Genomic DNA, 20,837 nt, shown 5'->3' with positions numbered 1-20,837 from the left:
CATGTTTTTTTACGTTTTCTATGTGAAAGAAAAACATAGAAAAATAAAACATTTTCGTTTAGTTTTTGTATTTCAACGCACAAACCAAGTAATTTTGAAGTTATTCTCTCATGTAAACGTTCACAAATAAACAGTCGTTAAGGCTAAATCGGGTGTTAACACTACACAGGCTGTAAACAGTGCAAAACAAACACAACAAATAATAACTTCATATTTTTTTTTGTCTCTATTTAAAAAACAAAAAAAAACAGCAACTACTTTAAATTTGTTCTAACGTTAGCAGGAAACTGTCCAAAGCCTCCTCTTCAGCTTAAGTAGTTGATTTAGGGAGTCACAGTTTATGTAAGGAGTTTATAAAAAAACAATATCAAGATCCTAAATTTTACAACGGCAACGTCTGTCGTTTCACACAGTAAGGTTTGAAACGGTTTTATTATGCACTGTTTTATCTCCGACACATTAATCCACACGTGATGTTACAGCAGAGCAAAATATGGTCTAAAAGCACTTTAGAAGTTTTTCAGTAAAAAATATCAATAAATTAGGGATGATTATTTTTGCCCATGGGAGCAGCTATGGGGATTCGAGGCTGCTGTTTCTCGTGTTGCCGCATATGCTGACATGTCTAAAAATGGGTTTAACATAAAGAAATTAAATGAATTCTCTGAAACATCAGTTCCTGTCCGGCATATAAATTCAGGAAAGATGAAAAGATGAGAGTTAAAATAATATTTTAACCTTGATTTGAAAATGGCAAAAGTAGTTTGAGAGTATATTAGGAAAGAAAAGTTTGTTTTTTTTTAAGACAAGAGTGAGATGCCTTTACCCTTCATGTAATCTGATATGTTAATAAAATCCTTGAATGCATTTTACAACACACACACATTTTTTAGAAATGATGATGTAATTATGTAATAAACTGTCACAAACTGATTGTGTTCATCCTAATAAACATACTTCAAATAATAATCATCTTGTAGATTCTACATGCTTTTAAATTGAAACTTTGGTCAATGAATGCTGAACTTTTGGCCATTTATTTGCGTTTTCATACTCATAGCCAGAAAACCTACACGTCTCGACAAAATCACAAGAATTTCATTACATTTTTTAAATCCATTATTACATAGTGTGGCTTTAATATTGTGTTATTTCATTTTAAAGCCCAAATTTATTAAATTTCCACGTATTGTGGCATTAGATACACCAAGGTTTACCAAACCCTGGCCTGGAAATTTAGCCACACAGGAGTTGTCAAAAGAAAAACGATCAATTTCACATTAAATCAATGCTTTCAGGTTGTTTTTTTTCATTTGTGGGACTTGGGAGAGAGAGAGAGAAAAAAAGAGAAGATCAGTTCATTTCTCAAGGAAATGTGTGTGGCAGAGTTAGTGGAGCACACCAACATTAACTAGTGAGGGACAGGCGGGTCAGAGAGGGTGTAGACCACACAGAGCCTGAATCAGAGGGGGAAAGCGGACCCAGTCCAGTCACAAGTTTTGTGAAGAAGCTTCACAAAACTTCTTTTCAGTTTTGTGAAGCACTTTCAGATATTAATCATCTGTTGCAGAGGTCGTCCTCACCAGATTTACAGTCAGAATCCGTCACGGGGCAAGGCGCACAAAGGCTAATCCGGGAACGCGAACCGGTGAGACGCGAGAGTCACAAGAGAAGTGAAAAAGAGAAGGAAGCTGGTTTAAGCAGTGAACAGCACAACAGGGAAGGATAATCAGGCTGAATAAGGCTGATAGAGATGCAGCCTGACAACACAAGGAAAGAAATAAAAACAAAAAAAACAGGTGGCATAGGCCAAGGCCTCAAAATCTAATCAGTATCCTCAACTTTGAGACATCCGATTCTCTTGAGCACAAGCCAATAAGAGTTTTAGTTTATATTTTGTATTTCAACACACAAATTAAAAAGAATGAAATTATGTGCATGCAGAAATTGAACACTTCCGATCCAGGGGCATGCTTACTGCACATTATTGTACGCGGTCCCAATGTGTTTAATACTGTCACATCATGTTCTTTACGATTGTTAATGATCCACCGGCGATAAAAGTTGATTATCTGGAGCTGAGCCTCCTGTGGGAGACCTGCTTCCTCCACCGTTTGCATGCTTACCTCGTGACTCTTCGAGGTGGAACTCTTTTATCGCCGCCGCTCCGCTGTTAGTTTAAGTGTGTTTAAAGAATAAAATGTACCAAAGGGAAGGTGTTGCCATTCGCGTCCACATCAGGATACGATTTCATCAGCTTCCTGGTGCAGAAGCCGACACAGCTGCGGGATCGGTATTGATGACATAGGAGTCAACTCAGATAAAACCTTATCAGATTTTCTTCTTGCAGTGTTTTTTTTTTTTTTTATAAGCGTTTTACTTTCTTACTTACCTTGCTAATATCAAGTAGCCTGTACTGTAAATGCATGCTGACCTTGTCCACTAGCAGAAAGAGACAATTAGACGCAGAGTGCCTTTTGCCTTTAAAAATAAAGCTTACACGTTTTGTTTTTGCTTTTTCTTCCAAGTCTGAAGAACAACCATCATCAGCACACACAAACATCTGAGGATCTAGCCTTAGTCAAAGAAAGGCAAGCAATGGGAGCAAATATCACATTAATGATATGTGACGACAGGATTTGTTTTGCCAGTTTCACCTTTGGCCCCCTTCTCTTCTACTTCAAATTCTCTCTGTTTTTTTCTTTCTAATTTCCTCCATGATCAGTCACTCAGTCTTCAGACGCCTCCTATTTCTCCTTTTCTTCTTTCCCTTTAGCCATGTTATTTAGATTCTATTATCCTGTGCTGCTTGACTGCCTCCCTCCATGAATCTTAGCGGTGTGTGTGTGTGTGTGTGTGTGTGTGTGTGTGTGTGCGTGCGTGTGTGTGTGTGTGTGTGTGCGTTTGTTTCTAATACCTTGTGGGGACCATTTTCCTGACACATCCTACATTGTGGGGACCCACTGCTCCTTGTGGGGACTGAAGCCTGGTCCTCACAAGGAGAAACACTGTTTTTGGGCCAGGGCTCAGATTTAGGACAAAGGTGTGAATTGAGTTTTGGTCAGGGATAGGGTTAGGGTTAGGTATGATAGGGTTGGGGTTAGGTTTAGGGTTTAGGATAAGGGTAAGGTTTAGACTGTAGAAATGAATGGAAGTCAGTAGAAAGTCCCCACAAAGATAGCCACGCAAACGTGTGCGTGCGCGTGTGTGTGTGTGTCTGTGAGCATTCATATAGTAGTCGAAAGCGGGTGTGAGAGTGTGGTGACTGCGACAGCTCCAGGTGATTAATGTTCTGGGGCTGGCCAAGGTGAAGAGTGGTTACACTCACGTCTACGTGCACCACTGGTAATGTACACACACATGCACGCATGCGCACGCACACACACCCACCCACACACTCATTCACCTTTCACAGGTGTCCTTTTTATGTCCCGTCGTGGCGAAGAGGAGGGAGGGAGTCAGTCTGGGAGGTTTGTGTCTCACTCAGCAGACTGTTTCACGTGGGGGGAACTGAAAGAGGATCCAGCCGTAAAGAAAAGAAGTGGAAGTGACGGTTAACAGAAGCTGCTTTGCTGTTAAGAGGAATTAAATGTGAAACTACTACAAAAGAATTTGTCGCCTTTGATACTTTCCCCCAATTTCTTTAATGTTACAAACATTTACTTCACTGTGTTTTGCTCGGATTTGTGCAGCACACCAACATAAAAATGGTGCGTATCTGTGCAATGACATCTGAAAAGTGTGAAGTATTTGTATTAGGCTCTTATGTTTACGACCTTTGCCCTGTTGGAAGGGCAAAGGTCAATCAAATTCAATCCTGATTATTGAATTTGATGTAAATTCAGAAAAAAAAGTAATGTTTGTTGCCTGTTGCACAATTAGTTGCTGTATTTTGTTTTCATGGAGTAAAGCACTTTGCACTGCCTTGCTGCTGAAATGTGCTTTATAAATACACTTGAGGTGTTCACTTCTCAATCATTCAACAAGTTCAAGGCGTATGAATAATTTTGCAAAACTCCAACTGTTTCATATTACAGCTCCCTATTCACCTATTCTAAAACTTTTAAACAACAAAACATAGTACTCCTTCTGGGACACGCCATGTGTGTGTTTGCGTGCAAACGCTGTGGGTGTGTGTAAGTCGATCCACTCGTCCTGGATTCTCTGCTAAACTTAGCAGAGAATCCAGGGGTTCATTCACATTTTTTTTTCTCCCCAGATTGGGCCGACCTGAGCACCTGGTGCTTTATCCCGGCTCATCCGAAAGCGCGCGACCTCACCCGTCAGGGGAGTATTGATCGAGCTGGAAACAGAGGTGGGAGGCTCCGACGTGAGTCACAAGCAGGCTGAGCGCACAGTCAGCTTAAGGTCATGCCAAACGCCAACGCAGGTGAATTTGGCGTCTACCGTGTGTGTGAGCGTGGGGAACCAAAAAACTTGTTCCGTTAAGAGACACAGAGGCACGACAACTCGCCTCTGGAATCTCGTTCGTCAGGTTTTCTGAAAATGTCTATGTTGTAAGCTGCCTCTGATTCTATTCCTCTTTCCACAGAAAACAGAGTTGTCACTCTGCCAAATGCAAGATGCTCAGAATAATCGGCTGCATTCAAGTTTCACTTTCACCTCAAACGCCTATTGCAGTGTTTCTCAATTGCGGTCCTCACGGCCCCCCCTGCCCTGCATGTTTTAGGTGTTTTCCTTCTGCCACGCACCTGGATTGAATATTTTGGTGATTAACAGGCTTCTGCAGTACTTGATGGTCATGCGATCATTTGAATCAGTTGTTCTGGAGTAGAGGCACATCTAAAACATGCAGAGCAGGGGGGCTGAATCAAAACGCTGCTATGAAAGCTCACACCAGTGATGCTGTTTAAAACATTGTGATCTTATTAACATTACGGGACAGACTGTTCTGTGTGATTACAACTATTATTAAGCTAATTGTTTAATAAAGCATTTCGGTGACTTAACCCTCCTGTTATGTTGCAGGTCAAATTGACTCGTTTTAAAGTTTAAACATATTTTTTTAAATAGTTGGAAGTATTTTTTCTGTATGAAACTTTTTCTATTTGTCTTAACAGGTACACTCTATATATAAATCAAAGGTATCTGACCTAAAAACTATCTACATCAGATAAGCAGTATTTGAGAAATCAAGCTATCAGCTGATAATCTCCTGTAAACAAAGTTTGGACTATCAGATCTTGAAAAGAACTTAAATACCGCAAACTGAGTTTGATATTTTTCTGAATTTGTGCCGAAGATATAGACACAAATTGTGTCTTTGATAAACAGCTGGTAAAAAAAAGGGGGCCTAAATATTGGATCTTCAATAATTTGTCTGTTGCATAAAATTCAACACTGACTAACCTCTTGAACTTATGAGCAACTCATGCTTAAAAGATTTAAAGGTCACAGTCATTTGGAATAAAACTAAATATTGCACTGACAATGTGCAGGTGGTGGACAGAAAATCCATGATAGAAAATGGGTAACAGCCCATAAGGAATCCTTTAAAACAGGGGTCCCCAAACTACGGCCCGCGGGCCGGATCCGGCCCGCCTCCACATTTGGTCCGGCCCCCTGAACAATACCAGAGAGCATTCAGATTTTTTTTCATTTATTGTATTTTCCGGTTTATATGTGGATTTTTCTTCAACCACCAGGGGGCTCTTTAGCAGGAAGTGTGTCCTGTAAACTGTGTGGCGCATTGCTGCCATCTGTTGGACTTTTAGGGAACTGCTTGACTTTTATGTTATTTAATCAGTATGGTTGTTTGCTAGCGGTAGAGCAGATGAACACACGTGTCTGTTGTGAACGCTGCATTCCAGGTCGAGTTCTTCGAAGCGATGCCTGTAAGTAGCAGCTTCTACTTCAAAACGAGCCTTTATGTTAACATATGAGAAATTAATATGTTAAAGTTACATTCCCAGTGACCGTTTCACTCATGGGTTTTGCCCATGTGCTTTCTGGGTAAAAATCAATCGAGAAACGCACCCTCCTCCCCCGTCAACAATCTACGGCCCCCCCACCAGAGAAGGGAATAGTTATGTGGCCCTCACAGGAAAAAGTTTTGGGACCACTGCTTTAAAAGAAATATTGATCAGGATTAAATTTTAAAAATATTGCAGCTTTTAACGAGGCTAATTATAAATTAGAAGACAATAACAACAGATGGTTTGTGGAGTTTTGCACAGCATTAGTTCTTTTTTTTTTCTCAGCATATGTTCTTCATCTATACATTTGCTATCCTGCCTAGGTGCCTTGTGATGAGCCAAACAAGACTTTGTGTCATTTCTAAACAGTTCCACAGATTGCAGACACGTGTTGTTGATCTCTGCAGCTCCTCCAGAGTCACTGCAGGCCTCTTAGCTGTTTCCCTGAACGCTGCTCTGCTGCTACTCTGGGATCTATCTGTTGTCTTCTTAGGTCTTTATAGGGCTGTTTGTGAAGCGTAAGTATGGTAAACCTACTTTCTATTATATTCTTGGGTGGAGGAGGAAATTGTAAGTACCTCTATTTTAAACTTCTATTTTTAAAATAAACCTCGGCTTTTAAAGTATATTCAATATAAAGTGTAATTCATTAGTCTTTGACGTGCATGTTTTTATTTCTTAAGATGCCTTACACTGTGTAACTGTTGATTGTACAACGAAAGCCCTTCACGTAAACTCAGACATATAAACTGAAGCTGACGGATGAAGGAGGTTTGAACTTGACTCGTGTATTTAAGTTACGAAAAATGAAAACACAATATTAAAGTACCTATATGGAAATTCGTTTTAAATTGCATGCAGGCCAAACTGTGCAAATTCGAAGTGATTTCATTTCCTTTCTTTCCCTTTTTAAAGAGTCCCTCAGGTTTTCCGACCGCCAACAGGAAGATAACGTCCGGGAGAGGAAGCGCCTGACGTCTTATTTTGACAGATGAATTGCCGCCATTGTATCAGCGGCAACAGTAATTGCATTGCTGTTGGCAGTCGGTCATGTCCGTCTTGGCACAACCCCCTGGGTCTTTCACTTCCCATTCCCACACGATGACATCTGCTCGTCATAAGAACATTCACGTTCGCCTGGAGGACTTTGCAACAAAACAGAAAGAAACCTGCTGCACCTCCCTCCAACCCGTCTTTAGGCAACTTTGGAGCGCCAAACCATGAAACGAAAACACTGGTCACTGCTCAGTATGAAGAAGTTGGTGAGGAAGTGAGAATGTCAGACTCGTCATTGCAGTGATGATGGCTGCCGTGACTCTCCACCCTGACCTTTAACCCCTGGCTCTCAGCTGTACTGATCTGTCCACCGCTGTATGTATTATTAATGACTGCCAAATTCCACACATGAAAGGCCGGCTTTGTGGGCCGGGATGAAAGACCCTGTGTCCACTCCCTTGCTGTCCCGCTGGTCGCCTGTTTTCTGCTCTCGGCCCTCCATTAGGTTTCTCTCTTGCGCTGCGTTTGCTGCTTCAGCTAGGAGTCTAGACTTTAACATCCCTGTCAGCTTATCACGATGACATCATGTCTTTGTTTGCGCTCACTCCTCCTGAGCAACACTGTTGTCTCATGCCGCAATACGTGAATTAAAACCTTACATTTATTTGTGCTCCGTTTTCTTTTTCTTGTATGGAAAGAGCTTAAAATACTCAGAAATCGAACTAGAGCCATTTCTTGTTGGTGTTTCGTACTCTAGAAGTTTCTGTTCTGTGTGAGTAAAATTACATGAACACTTGACATTTCTTGCACCTCTCTGTGGAGCCAGTGGCTCACATGGGCTGGGATCAACATCTGAAGTTATGCAGTAAATGCCAGCAGTGGCAGGGTGTAGGTCTGCTGCCCTCCACTGGACAGAGAACGTTACTGCGACAATGTTTATTGTTGAGCTGTTCTGAGACTAGAGCTTAGTAAAACATTACACAGAGAGGAATGTTGATGATTTGTCGGATAAATGCACGTTCAGGTTTATTGGTTTGTTATTGCACATGTCCAGTCATTTAACATGCAGTTTTTATGTATATGAATATTCATATTCAGTAATTTAGAATATGCATTCCGATGAGTACTTTCAGTTTGAAGGTACTTTTTGAAGCAGGTATCAAACGTACTTTTCATTAAGCACACTTTTTTTTTATTAAATATATTTCCTAAATATTCTGATGTAATATCAGACCATTAGACCATCATGATGTAATATTGATAGCCTAGATCTGAATCCCACTCAGAAATAAAACATTCTGAGTGGGATTTATAAAAAAAAAAATTAATAAATACAGATACAAAATGTTGTCCATCCACTCTGCCTGAGTCAAAGAAGTATGGGGGGATCTAAGTCTTTACATGTACACAAATGATAGAAACACATCCCAAAAAAAAAAAAAAAACCCACATAGTTTTACAAAGTATTGATCTAGAGGGGAGTCAATACAAACACAAGGCACATCTTTCTGCTTCATAATTAGGCATAATTTTGTGTTTGTCTATCATATGAAATCCCAAGAAGATACATTGATGTTTGTTTCTGTGTTTTGACAAAATATAGAGAAATCCAGGGGGTATGGAAACTTTTGCAGCGATACTGTATCTGCCCCCCTTTCTAATGCCGGTAGCAATTTCAAATACAAATAGAAAAGCACCGGCTAGCCACTAATAGGATAAGCAGATATAAACAATGCATGAATGGAACTATGGAGTTCGTCTTGAGTCTAATGTCAAGATGGCTTTGTGTATCCCTGCTATAGCGACTTATGCTGCCGAAATGATTAATGAGTCCGTCCTTGCAGCTGAATTCCTAACACAAAAGGTGAGTGGGGATGTGGATGATTAGAGTAATGTAATTATTTTAAAGGGGGGCAGCTGTAAACAGCATGTCAAAATAAAACAAAAAAGTCACATTTTACCACAAGCCTTTCCTCTCGTAGCCTTAAAGTTGGATTTTAAATGTCTCAGTGGGCTGTGAACATTAGGAGGGAACTTTCCTTTGTTAATTAGTGGATTAGAGACTTTTTAATTAGTCTGCCAGGAGTTTCACAGGAGGACGACCGAGAAAGGAAGGCTTGTCTCTTCAGAACGTTTTGTGTTTGGTAAATAAATGCACCTTTACCTTTATATAAAGTTCATGCTCTGAATTAGATTCAGACACAGTTGAGGAGAAGAGCAACAAACGTGTGATCTCTGATTTAAGAAAGAAGGGAAAAGGAAATATCTTTGGATTTTGAAAAATTTAGGAAGCAAATCTAAACAAGCTCAACGGTTAAGCAAGTCAGCCATGTTGAAACACATAGTCATTTATCTCAATCACACCTATTGTTGTTTTCTGTACTTAGACATGAGGCTCTGAAAAAAAAAAAAGTCTCAGGCAGTATTTTGAAACTGAAAAATTATTTTAAAAAGTGTGGAGTAATTCTCCCAGAGACTTGATGCGGCTAACAGAAACCTGTGAAGGACTAGACAAAGTGACACATGAGGTGTGGAACAGCTTAAGTGCAGTTAAGCATTCAAAAGTTTACATACTCATGTTTCAAAAAAAAGGTTTCAAAGAGTTCACGACCTGTACTAGTTCTGGATTTATGAAGTCAATAAAACACTTTTCTAACGGAAGTTTCAATAAAAAAAATTAGATAATTTACAAGTTTTTTCCCATTTAAGGAACTTAGCGCAAAGTTTCTAAGGATTAGTTTCATCTTTTCTTTTTTTTTTTTTTTTTAGAGAATTAAGGCTGTCCTACATTTTTTTTTGTTTTTTTTTGAGAATTAAGGCTGTCCTACAGTTATAAAACAAAGAGCACCGTCCCACCCTCTGCATTTAATCACACGCATAAAAAGTATGATCCAAGTAACATAATACGAACTGAAAGTGTTTGTGTTGATAAAAGGCAGAAAATAAAACATTCAACGCTTCAGATGCAATGAAGAATCAGTCCGGTTCCTGTAGTAGCACCAGATAAAAAATATTGCAGTATTACCTGGATACATAGACAAGTTTTCAGTTTTTACAGATATCAATCAAAAATACCACAAAGCTCAAATATCTCAGATTCCAGCTGATCAGAAAACCTTCTTCCAAATGCTTACTGTGTGCCCTAGATGGTTAGGGCATGTTTTTTTTTTTTTTTTTTTTAATGGGTTTCTTTGCTACATTTTCGCAGTGAATGACAAATGGTTGCCAACTCCAGTTATGATGGGGCTCATGGTTTCTCCTCTGATTCATGTTTACTTTCCTCAGTCTTCCAGTTTGAGTGGTTAACACAGCCTCGGTCAAGACTTTGCAGTTCTTCCAGGCTGTTTACATTTTATGTTCGTTATGTTGGATTGAACAGGACGACGTGTCAATGTTTTACTTCCAAAATAATGTCAAGTAATAACTGGCTCACTGTCATTCCCCCTGCAGCCTTTTCTAACCCTAGTTGACTTTGTGTATTCTTTAAAAAAAAATTCCCACAGACGTTTCATTTGTTCAGACTTTACAGTGAAGCCAGGAGGCCTCACTGCCATGGAAACCGTGTGAAAAGTCACACATCCCTCATTGTTCCACTCTTTGATAGTGAGTTGTTGAGTTCTCACCGGGGGTAATTGATAAGGTGACCGTGTCTATCTAATTATCGGCTGCGTGCGAAAACAAACTATCATCTTTTCTTTGGCAGGACATTTGGAGTGATCACTCACACAGATGTGACAGTCCACATCAGAAGGTCTTAGCTCACATTACCCATCACTCCCCCATGCTTGGAGAGTGCTGATTGTCCTCAAGGCTTTGGCTTGTTTCCTAATGGGATGAGGGCAGTGGCTAAGCTCCAGGGCACTTGGAAAGTCCAATGACGACTCAGTCCAAACATTTAATTTTCTGTCAACCCCTCCAAGCTAAAGAACTTTGAAAAGAAAAAAAGAAAAAAAAATCCTCAAAATTCCAGTGTGGCATCTCCATCTTTCTACCTTGTGAGTGGGTGTGCAGCCGTGACGATCAGCTCTTACAACACAACGGTGACACACGGCGATGACTCACCGATTGTATCTGCACTCACAAGGCTGATCGACGCCGCATGAGTATATGCTGCATCACCACCGAGGATTTCTGGTTAAATTAGGCTTCCGATATTCCAACAGAGTTTCCTCCGCCGTCCCTCGAGGCGATGAAGTCAAGGCTGCAGCTTAATCATCATATCTGTCTGCTTCCAGGCGCTGATTGGAAACACAGTGGTTGCTTTCCAATAAGGGTTATATAATGGTGAGCACAAAGCAAAAAATGAAAATAAAAAAAACAAAAACAAATCAAGACAATAATAAATTAGATGATATGTGTAATTAATTCTGTTCTAAGGTTATTGCAGTTGTTTTTACGCCTACTGATGACAACTTCTAAAAAAAAAAAAAAAAAAAAATGGAATTTCTGTTCCCGGAACAAGTTTAAAAATGGTTCCTCATGTCAATGTGGCATGAGGCTTAAAGTTCATGAACGCGGAAATAAAGAATAATCTGATTCCAGATTGCAGCGCAGAAGCAAAACATCGACACATATGAAAGCTTTGAATGGTGACTGTGTTCGGGGGGAAAGTAATGCTTCGTTGTTTGGTCTCCCATCAGGTCTTGTAATGTCACACTAGCTTTTCTCCTTTTATGTCACAGAAAACACCACATATTAAACGACTCGGCAAATATTACTTTACATTGTCATAAAAATAACCTTTATTTTGCGAGGCAACTGGAATTAATATCAGCCCATCAGAACTTTTTGTTTGCTTAAGAAGAAATCGCAAAAAGCAAAAAAAAAAACAAAAAAAACAAGAAACCAAACAATTTATAATCACACATAACAAAGATTTTCTTTTAAAGATAAGAAATTGTTTTTGGGAGGGTAGAATAAAATAGCATTAAATGTAAAACAGAGAAATGCAGTCATAGTTGTATTGGTAAAATGCCTTAAAATGATTATTATTATTTATTTTTTTTATTATATATCTAGCATTTTTGCTATCAAAAATCCGGCACTCATTTGTACTCAGATGTTGCTGAAATGAGCATGCCTCAACATGCTCTAGAAAATGCAATTTCTTTTTAAATAAGTCTTATTGTTATCCCTGACTGATTAAAACACCTCCCTTTAACTGACTAAACGCTCATTTTGAGTGTTCTTCAGTCAGTAGCAGCATGCACAGTGAAGAGTGTTGTCAGGATGCCATTTTTAATTTCCAAATGACAGATCAAGCTGAAAATCCTCCAACTCCTGTCACTGACTGATTTCTATCTGCATCTCTAAATTATGATGGTAATTGAACATGTAAAAATCATAACTTTCTCAGTTTTAAATCAGTTCTTTATAACAACTGCTCTCATTTAATAAATAATGTAAAATAACATTCAATTGTCTGGCAAAAAAAAAAAAAAACTGGGGAAATAAAAGCATGCCAAATTTTGTAATTTTGTAAATATTAAAAACTATTAGTATTAGTATGAGGGCCATGAAAATAAAATAAAAATAATAAAAGTATGATAATAAAGTAATAGAATTTCAATAATAAAGTAATATTATTATGAGAATAAAGTGAAAATAATATAAGACTAAAGTATATAATATTATGACTTTACCCTCATAATATTGTGACTTTATTCTTGAAATATTATGAATTTATCCATGTTATTTCATCTTTATTCTTGTATTATTTCAACTTTATTCTGTTAATACTATAACTGTATTCTTGTACAATTTATTCTCATAATATTATGACTTTATTCTTGTAATTTTATTTTATTTTTTCCTAGGACGGACCTAATACTCAAGTGAAAGCAATACAAGAAATGACAATGGAAGCTGGTTCAAAACAGGCTTCACAATAAATGTATGGACCCCTAAATAGGATTTTCAAACTTTGGATGGCTCTAAATTAAAAATACACATTTGTAAGACATTTTGATCTAATTTTTTAAAAAAAATGCAACAAAGCCAAACAAAGATAAAATAAGAATCTTTGTTTGGGTCTAAAGAAACACATTCATTTGTTCCACAGAATCATCTCATGTTATAAAGTGGGAAACCCCAGACACACACACACACACACACACACACACACACACACACACACACACACACATTGAATTCCTTTTTATTATTGTGCAACAAACTGATTGCAGGTATCTCTACAGGTAGAAGTTTCCAGTAAGCTGTATAATGACTCAAGCAACAATAAACCCAAGAAGCAGTGATGTCGAAACTAAGGTGTGGCAGGTCTAGGAGAGGACTGGGGGCAGTAGCTATGTTGACTGTGCGATAACAACGGCACTGCACCTTTAACTGAGCGAGGCAGAATCTCTATTTGGTGACGTAGGACGCAAAATGCGTAAAGTGAGAGCAGGAAGGGCTGAGACAGACTGGTGTCAAGTTAGCGAAATAAACAAGAATTAAACCAGAAGTTCAGGCAACTAACGCCATGTACATGGGTATTATTACGACAATATAATGCTAGTTAGTCAAAAATAACAATTTAAAGCTGCATTAAATTTTATTTTATTTTAGTAGGGCCTGAAATGTAAACTAGTATGTATTTTTGAATATCAATGTTTATTTTATAATGCAGTGCTTTTATTTTGAAAGTGAGCAACAGCGCTATTGCTTATGCTACGGGTGGCTTGACGTCTGCCAATGAGAGCAGTCAACGCACGGGGGCTGCCTGCGTGAAGGAAAACGGGGGAAGCTCGGACAAGAACCGGCTGGGCTGTTGTCGGGACCTCAGCATGCTACAGTATAAATGCTGAGCCTGGAGCCGAAAATACCTGCATTTTACTTCCCGGAGGACGACAGTTGACGGCCACACCCCATTTTTTTTTTACCGCCCCAGAGCTCGCGGAAAAGTGCTGGCGGCTGCGGTTTGAAAGCCAGCAGGGGCGGCTAGCGGGTTCAACAGCGGAGAGGAAGCAGGAGTGTCGGCTGCTTTGAGAGAGCCATGAGAGAGTACAAAGTAGTGGTTCTCGGGTCCGGCGGGGTCGGGAAATCCGCGCTCACCGTCCAGTTCGTCACTGGCTCCTTCATAGAGAAATACGACCCCACGATAGAGGATTTCTACCGAAAGGAGATCGAAGTGGACTCGTCTCCGTCCGTGCTGGAGATCCTGGACACGGCAGGGACCGAGCAGTTCGCCTCCATGCGAGACCTCTACATCAAAAACGGACAGGGCTTCATCCTGGTCTACAGTCTGGTGAACCAGCAGAGCTTCCAGGACATCAAACCCATGAGGGACCAGATCATTCGGGTCAAAAGGTATGAGCGGGTACCAATGATCCTGGTCGGAAACAAAGTGGACCTGGAGGGCGAGAGGGAGGTCTCGTCCGGTGAGGGGAAAGCTCTGGCGGACGAGTGGAACTGCCCGTTCATGGAAACCTCAGCCAAAAATAAAACGTCGGTGGACGAACTGTTTGCAGAGATAGTCCGACAGATGAACTATGCCAACACACCAAATGGCGGCGGCAAGTGCTGCTCGCCTTGTGTGATTCTTTAAGGAAAAAAAAAAAGGACAATCATAAAGTTTTATTCTCTACTCGGTTTTAGGTTTGCAATGGTAAGTCTACACACAACCGAACACCACAGACAGCTGTCACATTTCTGTAGCATGTGATTCGTATGTTATTGATATGTTTTGGTAGCTTTCTGAATCGGCTGGCAAGAGACCCTCATGGTATAAGCCTAGGTGAAATATATTAGCATTTTGCAATACATCTTTATTGACAAATCCACAACATGTTCAATCTCCTGTCATTTTAAACCAGAAAATGAGGAAATATCCCTACAGCTCCTATATTTGTAGATGTAGTATACAATTATTAGAGATGTACTGATCCAACTTTTCCTGCATGCTGATACTCATTTCCCATTTTCTTTGAGGTCTGACTTGCTGATTCAGATTATGTTTTTCCCCTAATGTCTGCAATGGACACAAAACAAGACATGACTTATCACAGAGATATAGTTATAGTTCCACCAGAAACTTACAAGATCACCTGCATTTATGCATCAAAAAATACGTGTCCAAACTTTAGCAGACCTTTACTGAACTCTGAAAAGTGCATCGAAACATAGCTGGTTGATATACCAACTATACTTGTCCAAGTCTTGGAATGATGGAAGTTTATTTTGTGATGAAAAAGGGAGTGTATAGGGAGATTAGGTTTTTAACTAATTGCCTTTCCAATCAAATGAAAATTGGAGGATTGATCCGTAATTTAGGTAGCTAGCCTGGTAACTAGCTTGTAGTTTTTGGAGATTTTGCTAGCAGATTACCAGCTGAAGTTAAAAAGGTGGCCTTTCCTCAATGAGAGTGATGATCATCACTCTGATGTAGCCCGGAAGTAAGATGGGAGTAAGTTTGAATATCCCTGTTTCATTGTTTCAAAAAGTTGAACCAGATCTAATTGACTTAATTTCAAACTGAAAACTTTTTTTTTTGTTATTTTGATTTTGATGTGTGACACTAAAGTAAAATTACAGAAGTAAACTCTGTCTAAATGGAGTAATTTAAAGTGTCCATAGTCATAACTTTCTGCCATTCTGCTTTTAATCTAGATTAAAAACAGCAATATTAGTAAGAAATGCAAAAAGTATTAATCAGAGAATCTCTCGATCACCCAAAACATGTGTGGAGGTTAATAATTAAGGGGAGGAAAAGTTCTGAAAGTATTTCAGATCTAAATTATGTTCCACAGTTTATATTAAAGTGTTGCAAGTCTCAAAATATGTCAATCAAACCATTCTCCTTAAATGATACCATGAAATGTTTTAGCACGTTCAGATATTCATCCTGACAACATTGAGAAATTGAGATAAAAGATGTTTCATCTTTTAAGCGGGTGATCTGATTTAGTATGTGCTCACAAATTAAATACGTTGATGTTTTGGATGAGATGAGACTATTTCATTACTTTTTAGATATTCTTTTAGAATTCTTTTCTCAACTTCAGATAAATCAAACGGTGCTCTTTAAACCAATACTTAAACCACAAATCTTGGTATTTCACAAATAGGAATGACAGAAACAAAAAAAACAAAAAAAAACAAAAAAAAGGTAATGCATGATAATCTTGGTACGTTCTAGATTATCACTTGGAATCAACAAACGTGCAGCCCGCTACATTTAAGTGGCTGCTTGTGAGTGGATGATGACACAGCTAAGTAGCTGAAGTGCAAGCAGACTTGTTGAGAGTAAAATATCTACTCGGATCTTACCAAAAAGTGGTTTTAAAACAGCAATACCTTAATGGAGGCGATGGGCCTCGCTACTTTAGTTGCTGTGTCATGACTCGGTGCTTTTAGAGGCCAGAAAAGAGAAAAAAAAAAGGGTAGTAACTCACTTTCAGCCAGCTGACTGGTGCGCGAGAAATAAAAGCGTAAGTTTTAAAACTTGGTATACCTATTAAAAAAAAAAAAAAAAAAAAAAGAGAGAAAATAACACGTAAGATGTATTCAAACTATGGATTGACAGATTGTAGAATTGGGTTAGATTTTTTATTTTTTATTTTTTGCCAGTATTTCCTAATCAAATGCCAGGATAGTTCTTACTGGAAGGCATATGAAGCTTATTGTTTTACAAAGCAGATTGGAGAAGTTTGGAACTAATTTGCAGAACTTGCGAGAGCAAGAGCTCCCTGACCTAATTAGCTTCACAAACCTGTTTGCTGAATTTGTTTAACACAGAGAGGAGCGAGTTGCTCAACTAGTCAGCATGTGTAATTTCACGAATGAAGTTGGGTCACATTTAGAGTTCACCAATAATTTTTTATTTTTATTTTTTCCATTCAATATCCCAAAAATAAACCTAGAAAGCAAATGTACTTTGTCAATATTTCATGTGAAGTTGTGAATTCACCTCCTCTCTCTTGTCTTGTTTGACGGCAGTGTGTTGCAGCGAGTCTGTACTGTCGAGCTCTTCTTCGTGTCTCACCCTGGCCTTGGAGGAAAATGAAGGGAGGAATGCTGCAGGGGACAGGAGGAGGTGGAGAGGGAGGAAGAGGAGGAGGAGGAGGAGGGGAGCGACCGAGGCGGAGGGGAGGGCCCCACTCTTCAGGAATTCTGCTGGGTCGGAGTATCTGCACAATCAAAAGCGTCCACCGTCGACGTCAACGCAGAGTCGGATCGAGAGTTTCAGAAATCCCAACCCTGCTTTCCGACCGGAACTAAAACTCCCAGCGGGAAACAAAAAAAAGACAAACAACAACAAAAAAAAAAATAATAGATTCAAAGGTTAACACTTTAGAGGAACTCGTAAAATGGGTATTTCTGTATGGGAAGAAGACAGGGAGATAGAATATATATTTTGTTAAATGACTGCACAGTTGATGAGGAGGACAATGTTTTTATTTCTTTTTGGGGGGGAGGGAGGGAAGAAATGCTCCATGACACTCCAACTCCTACGTTTTCTCTTCCTTTCCAAAGTCAAAAGAAAACCACATATCTGCCGGTGGAAAATGTACGAGTGCCACTTTTTTCTTTCATTTTTCCCTTCACACTAACCGAAGCGCCATGGAGACGCTGACCTGATCCTGATCGCCCCTTGTGTCGAGTGCCTTTCCGAAACAAATCAGCCGTTCAGATTTTGTGCCAACCTACACACGCATCACCAAAAGAACCCTGTCGACGTGGCCATTCACAAGCTTGTGAACTCTTCTTTGGGATGATTATGTGAACTTGATTAACGACAGCAGGTTTCATTTTTGTTGTTAGTAGGAAAAAAAAGGTGGAAATCTGTTTGTATTACGTTGGCCTTCTTTTTTTTTTTTTTTCATGTGATGATTTGCATTCTTCGGCATCTGCTTGGTCTGGCCAGATTTCTTTTCTGTTGAAATGCACAGGTACTGAAACCAACCTCGGTGTCGTAACGATGCACAGTGCTTAAACCTTTCAGACCAGTTTATTCAAAGGAATCCAGTTTGTTCTGTTTTTTTTTTTGTTGTTATTGTTGTTTTTGAACAGGAAATGTGATGATGTACCGTTGACGAATCTAAACTGATTGTAAGTTTAATTTCAAATCAGCCATACAACAGCTGGCTGTTTTAAAGACAATTCTTTGAATACAATTTGCATTTTTTAAAAAAAAAAAATTGAGGCTGTGCTTTTGTTGTTTTTTTAACATCTACCGCTATAACTTTACGATGTTGGTCTTGGATCAGTTGGAGATAGGGCTAAAACTCTTCTTGAAACTTCCATAAATACTCAAAAATATCCGGTTATGACAATGTTTACAAGGGTGTTTATAGCTTAAAGCAGTCTAACCTCAACCCAAAACCGCAGAATTGTATGAATGGCATACATCTTTAAGTTATCAACAAGCTAACAGGAAGTAGGCCGTTGGCGGGGGGGGGGGTAAATCCTGCACCTTCTGCTGTTGGTACACTGCGTTTCGTGGCCACAGATTCATGTCGAAACTTAAAGCAAACTGTAACTTGTCGCTTTAAGAGCCACTAGTTTTTTTTTGTTTTTTTTTCTCTTTTCGGTAACTCAAAAATCCAATTTTCTTAATTTTCATTCTCATGCTGCTGAGCCACGCTGTCCTTTCTGCTACAACAACAAAACTCTCTTTGTGGCTAACGCTGAAACCACTGTGACGTAAAATGTCTATCTGAAAGAAAAAGAAGAAGAAAAAAACAGCACGGGGTGTATCTGTTATGAGTAGTTTGAAAACAAGATGAGTAACTTGGCCTTGTTCGTTTTCACAGTTCTAGATGATATGAGTGTGTGTGTGTGTGTGTGTGTGTGTGTGTGTGTGTGTGTGTGTGTGTGTGTGTGTGTGTGTGTGTAAGGACGTTCCAGATGTAGCAGACCTTGTAAAGGCAACTTGAAGTGAACAACAAGCTTGTTGAATATCGCCTTTGCTTGTTCTCAAGTTCAAAGTCTTTCTATCCACCCGGCATCTCCTGATGCGTTTCTAAGACATGGCCAGGCGCTGCAGCTCTTTGGGTAAATGTCTCTTTAGCTGCGTGGGTGTAGCACCGTAACATCCCAGCTGCGGTCGTGGGATGCGGAGAGGAGGTGGGTGGGACCGATTAGCGCCGCTATTCAGCTTCTGTTTACCTTCCAGTGCTACCTTAAACCCGGCAGACTGGGCCGACCGCAGCGTGGCTGGAGGGGTGCGGAGTAAACAAACGCCAGATAAGCTCCAAATAGAGTCCGGTCTCTCTTGGAGCAGATGTGTCTGCCTGTCAGTGTCCTGCGTTGGCTCAGATTGCTGCGTGGGACACTGCATGCTTGGGGTATCTGTTAGCCCCGCGTAAGCAGTATAGTATCGTGTGCACCGTGTGACTGCGAGGTTTGGGATATGGCTAAAGACTCAACTGACCGGATTTTTATGGGGGCGATTCTGATCTCCAGTTTTTGAGAAGGTTTGATCTGCCCGTGCCTGTTTTGGACAACTACGATTTCTCTTACACAAAGTAAAGAAGAACTTTCAAAATATATATATGTTTTTTAGCAACAGAGACAATAAAAAAAAGACAATCATTGTAGTGTTGACATTTGAAACTCGTTTTTAGCGATTAGTGTGGCTAGCATTACAAAAGGAAAATGTGATCACAGGAATCTCCAGAAAACTGCTTGGTATTGTTATTTTGCTAGCCAGGTAAAAACCAACCCAGTCTGGATTCTTGGATATTGAGAAACGATTGCTAGCTAGAGGTGTGGACTCTGTTGAAGTTTTAAATGTTACCCAATCGCTAACGTTTAGCCTTGACTTGTGTAATGTGCCGATTCAACGCTATGAAGCTTAACAAAACTGACTGCGCCATAAACAATCATCGTCCACTGCAAGTCAAACAAGATGGGTGCCAATGTTAATTCAGTATTTGTAAGCCTGGCTAATGCCGACTGAGGGCTTTCTTCACTTCTTCTGCTGCTGTTGCTAAATTACAAGCAGTGCAGTTTTAAAACGGTGGGGAAAAAAAATGAATGTCATCGTTCACAACTTCTGTTTGTTGATTGTCCCAGTTGAAGTTTATGGAGGAATTCAGCTCAATGGGAGAAGTCCCAGATGGAGCACTGAAGGGAGATGAGAATCAAGCAGAATTGCATAGCAAGCCAATGGCCAGGCGAATATTTGTACCAGAAAAAGCTTTGATCTTTGAACTTGGAGCTGGTCCAAGTTTCAAGTTCAAACATCAGTGGCGAGTCCACCTGAAAGTGATCTGATTTCAATCACCAGCTGATTTCTCCATCCATCTCTAGGGTACATTCTTATCACTGTGAAGTGATTTTGTTCTGCGTTGCCAAATGAACATCCATAATGTGTGCACAAGGATCTTGTACATTATTTGTCAACCGTGTTTGGAGTGAAAATAGAAACAGCGTGTGCATGTTCACACATGCACACTGATTTTTTTTTCTCTCTCTCTCTCTTTCTCATTTCTTACAGCCAACAAGACACCCTCACCACCTAATGTTCGGTTTCCGTGCCGAGGGTCTTCGTTTATTTTGTCAAACTGTTGATAGCAGTTCACGGATCACACCCCCTTCCTCCTACTCTGTTTAACATCCAACTGGAAGCAGTGTCTGCTTTCCAGCTGCGTTATCTCCGTGAAGACAAAGCTAATAGCATGTTTCCTTCAAGGCCATGATAGAGATAGTGTAGTCAGGCGAGGACGGCACTGAAGTCGAAGTCTGCCTTAAAAATAATAAAGCCAGTCAGAGTGGTAAGTGGATGAAAGGGGGAAGTTTTCTGCAGCTAAATTCCCCAGTTACAGTAAACGCTAACCTCCCTCCCTCTCGTCTCTCTCGCTGCCTCTGCCGTAGCCCCGCTTTAGTATCTCGCTGTGGTGTAAACATCTGATAGCAGAAGAATTTGCCCTTTGGAGAAGAAGGGTGCCTTTTTTTGAGTTC

The 20,837-nt window shown here is 39.8% G+C and overlaps 1 protein-coding gene and 2 long non-coding RNA genes across 3 annotated transcripts; all 3 read left to right on the top strand.

The window, feature by feature from the left end:
• The first annotated feature begins 4,222 nt into the window (after window positions 1–4,222).
• LOC107837979 (uncharacterized) lies at window positions 4,223–4,999 on the top strand. Its single transcript, XR_001664032.1, has 2 exons — window positions 4,223–4,486; window positions 4,553–4,999. It is a non-coding gene; the product is annotated as an uncharacterized LOC107837979 (long non-coding RNA).
• A 1,100-nt stretch (window positions 5,000–6,099) lies between these two features.
• On the top strand, window positions 6,100–7,593 carry LOC103148063 (uncharacterized). The gene is made up of 2 exons (XR_477316.2): window positions 6,100–6,506; window positions 6,852–7,593. It is a non-coding gene; the product is annotated as an uncharacterized LOC103148063 (long non-coding RNA).
• A 6,021-nt stretch (window positions 7,594–13,614) lies between these two features.
• On the top strand, window positions 13,615–18,328 carry LOC103148062 (ras-related protein Rap-2b). The gene is made up of 2 exons (XM_007566677.2): window positions 13,615–14,538; window positions 16,869–18,328. The coding sequence occupies exon 1, from the start codon at window positions 13,927–13,929 to the stop codon at window positions 14,476–14,478; it is 552 nt and encodes a 183-aa protein (XP_007566739.1). The 5' UTR covers window positions 13,615–13,926; the 3' UTR covers window positions 14,479–14,538; window positions 16,869–18,328.
• Window positions 18,329–20,837: the final 2,509 nt, after the last annotated feature.

Source organism: Poecilia formosa, unplaced genomic scaffold (genome assembly GCF_000485575.1).
Source record: "Poecilia formosa unplaced genomic scaffold, Poecilia_formosa-5.1.2 Scaffold197, whole genome shotgun sequence".
Taxonomy (NCBI): Eukaryota; Metazoa; Chordata; class Actinopteri; order Cyprinodontiformes; family Poeciliidae; genus Poecilia; species Poecilia formosa.
This window is presented reverse-complemented; position numbering and strand designations above follow the sequence as displayed.

Excerpts from the sequence above, each read along its gene's own strand:
- LOC103148062 (XM_007566677.2), top strand. The coding sequence starts at position 13,927 with ATGAGAGAGTACAAAGTAGTGGTTCTCGGGTCCGGCGGGGTCGGGAAA.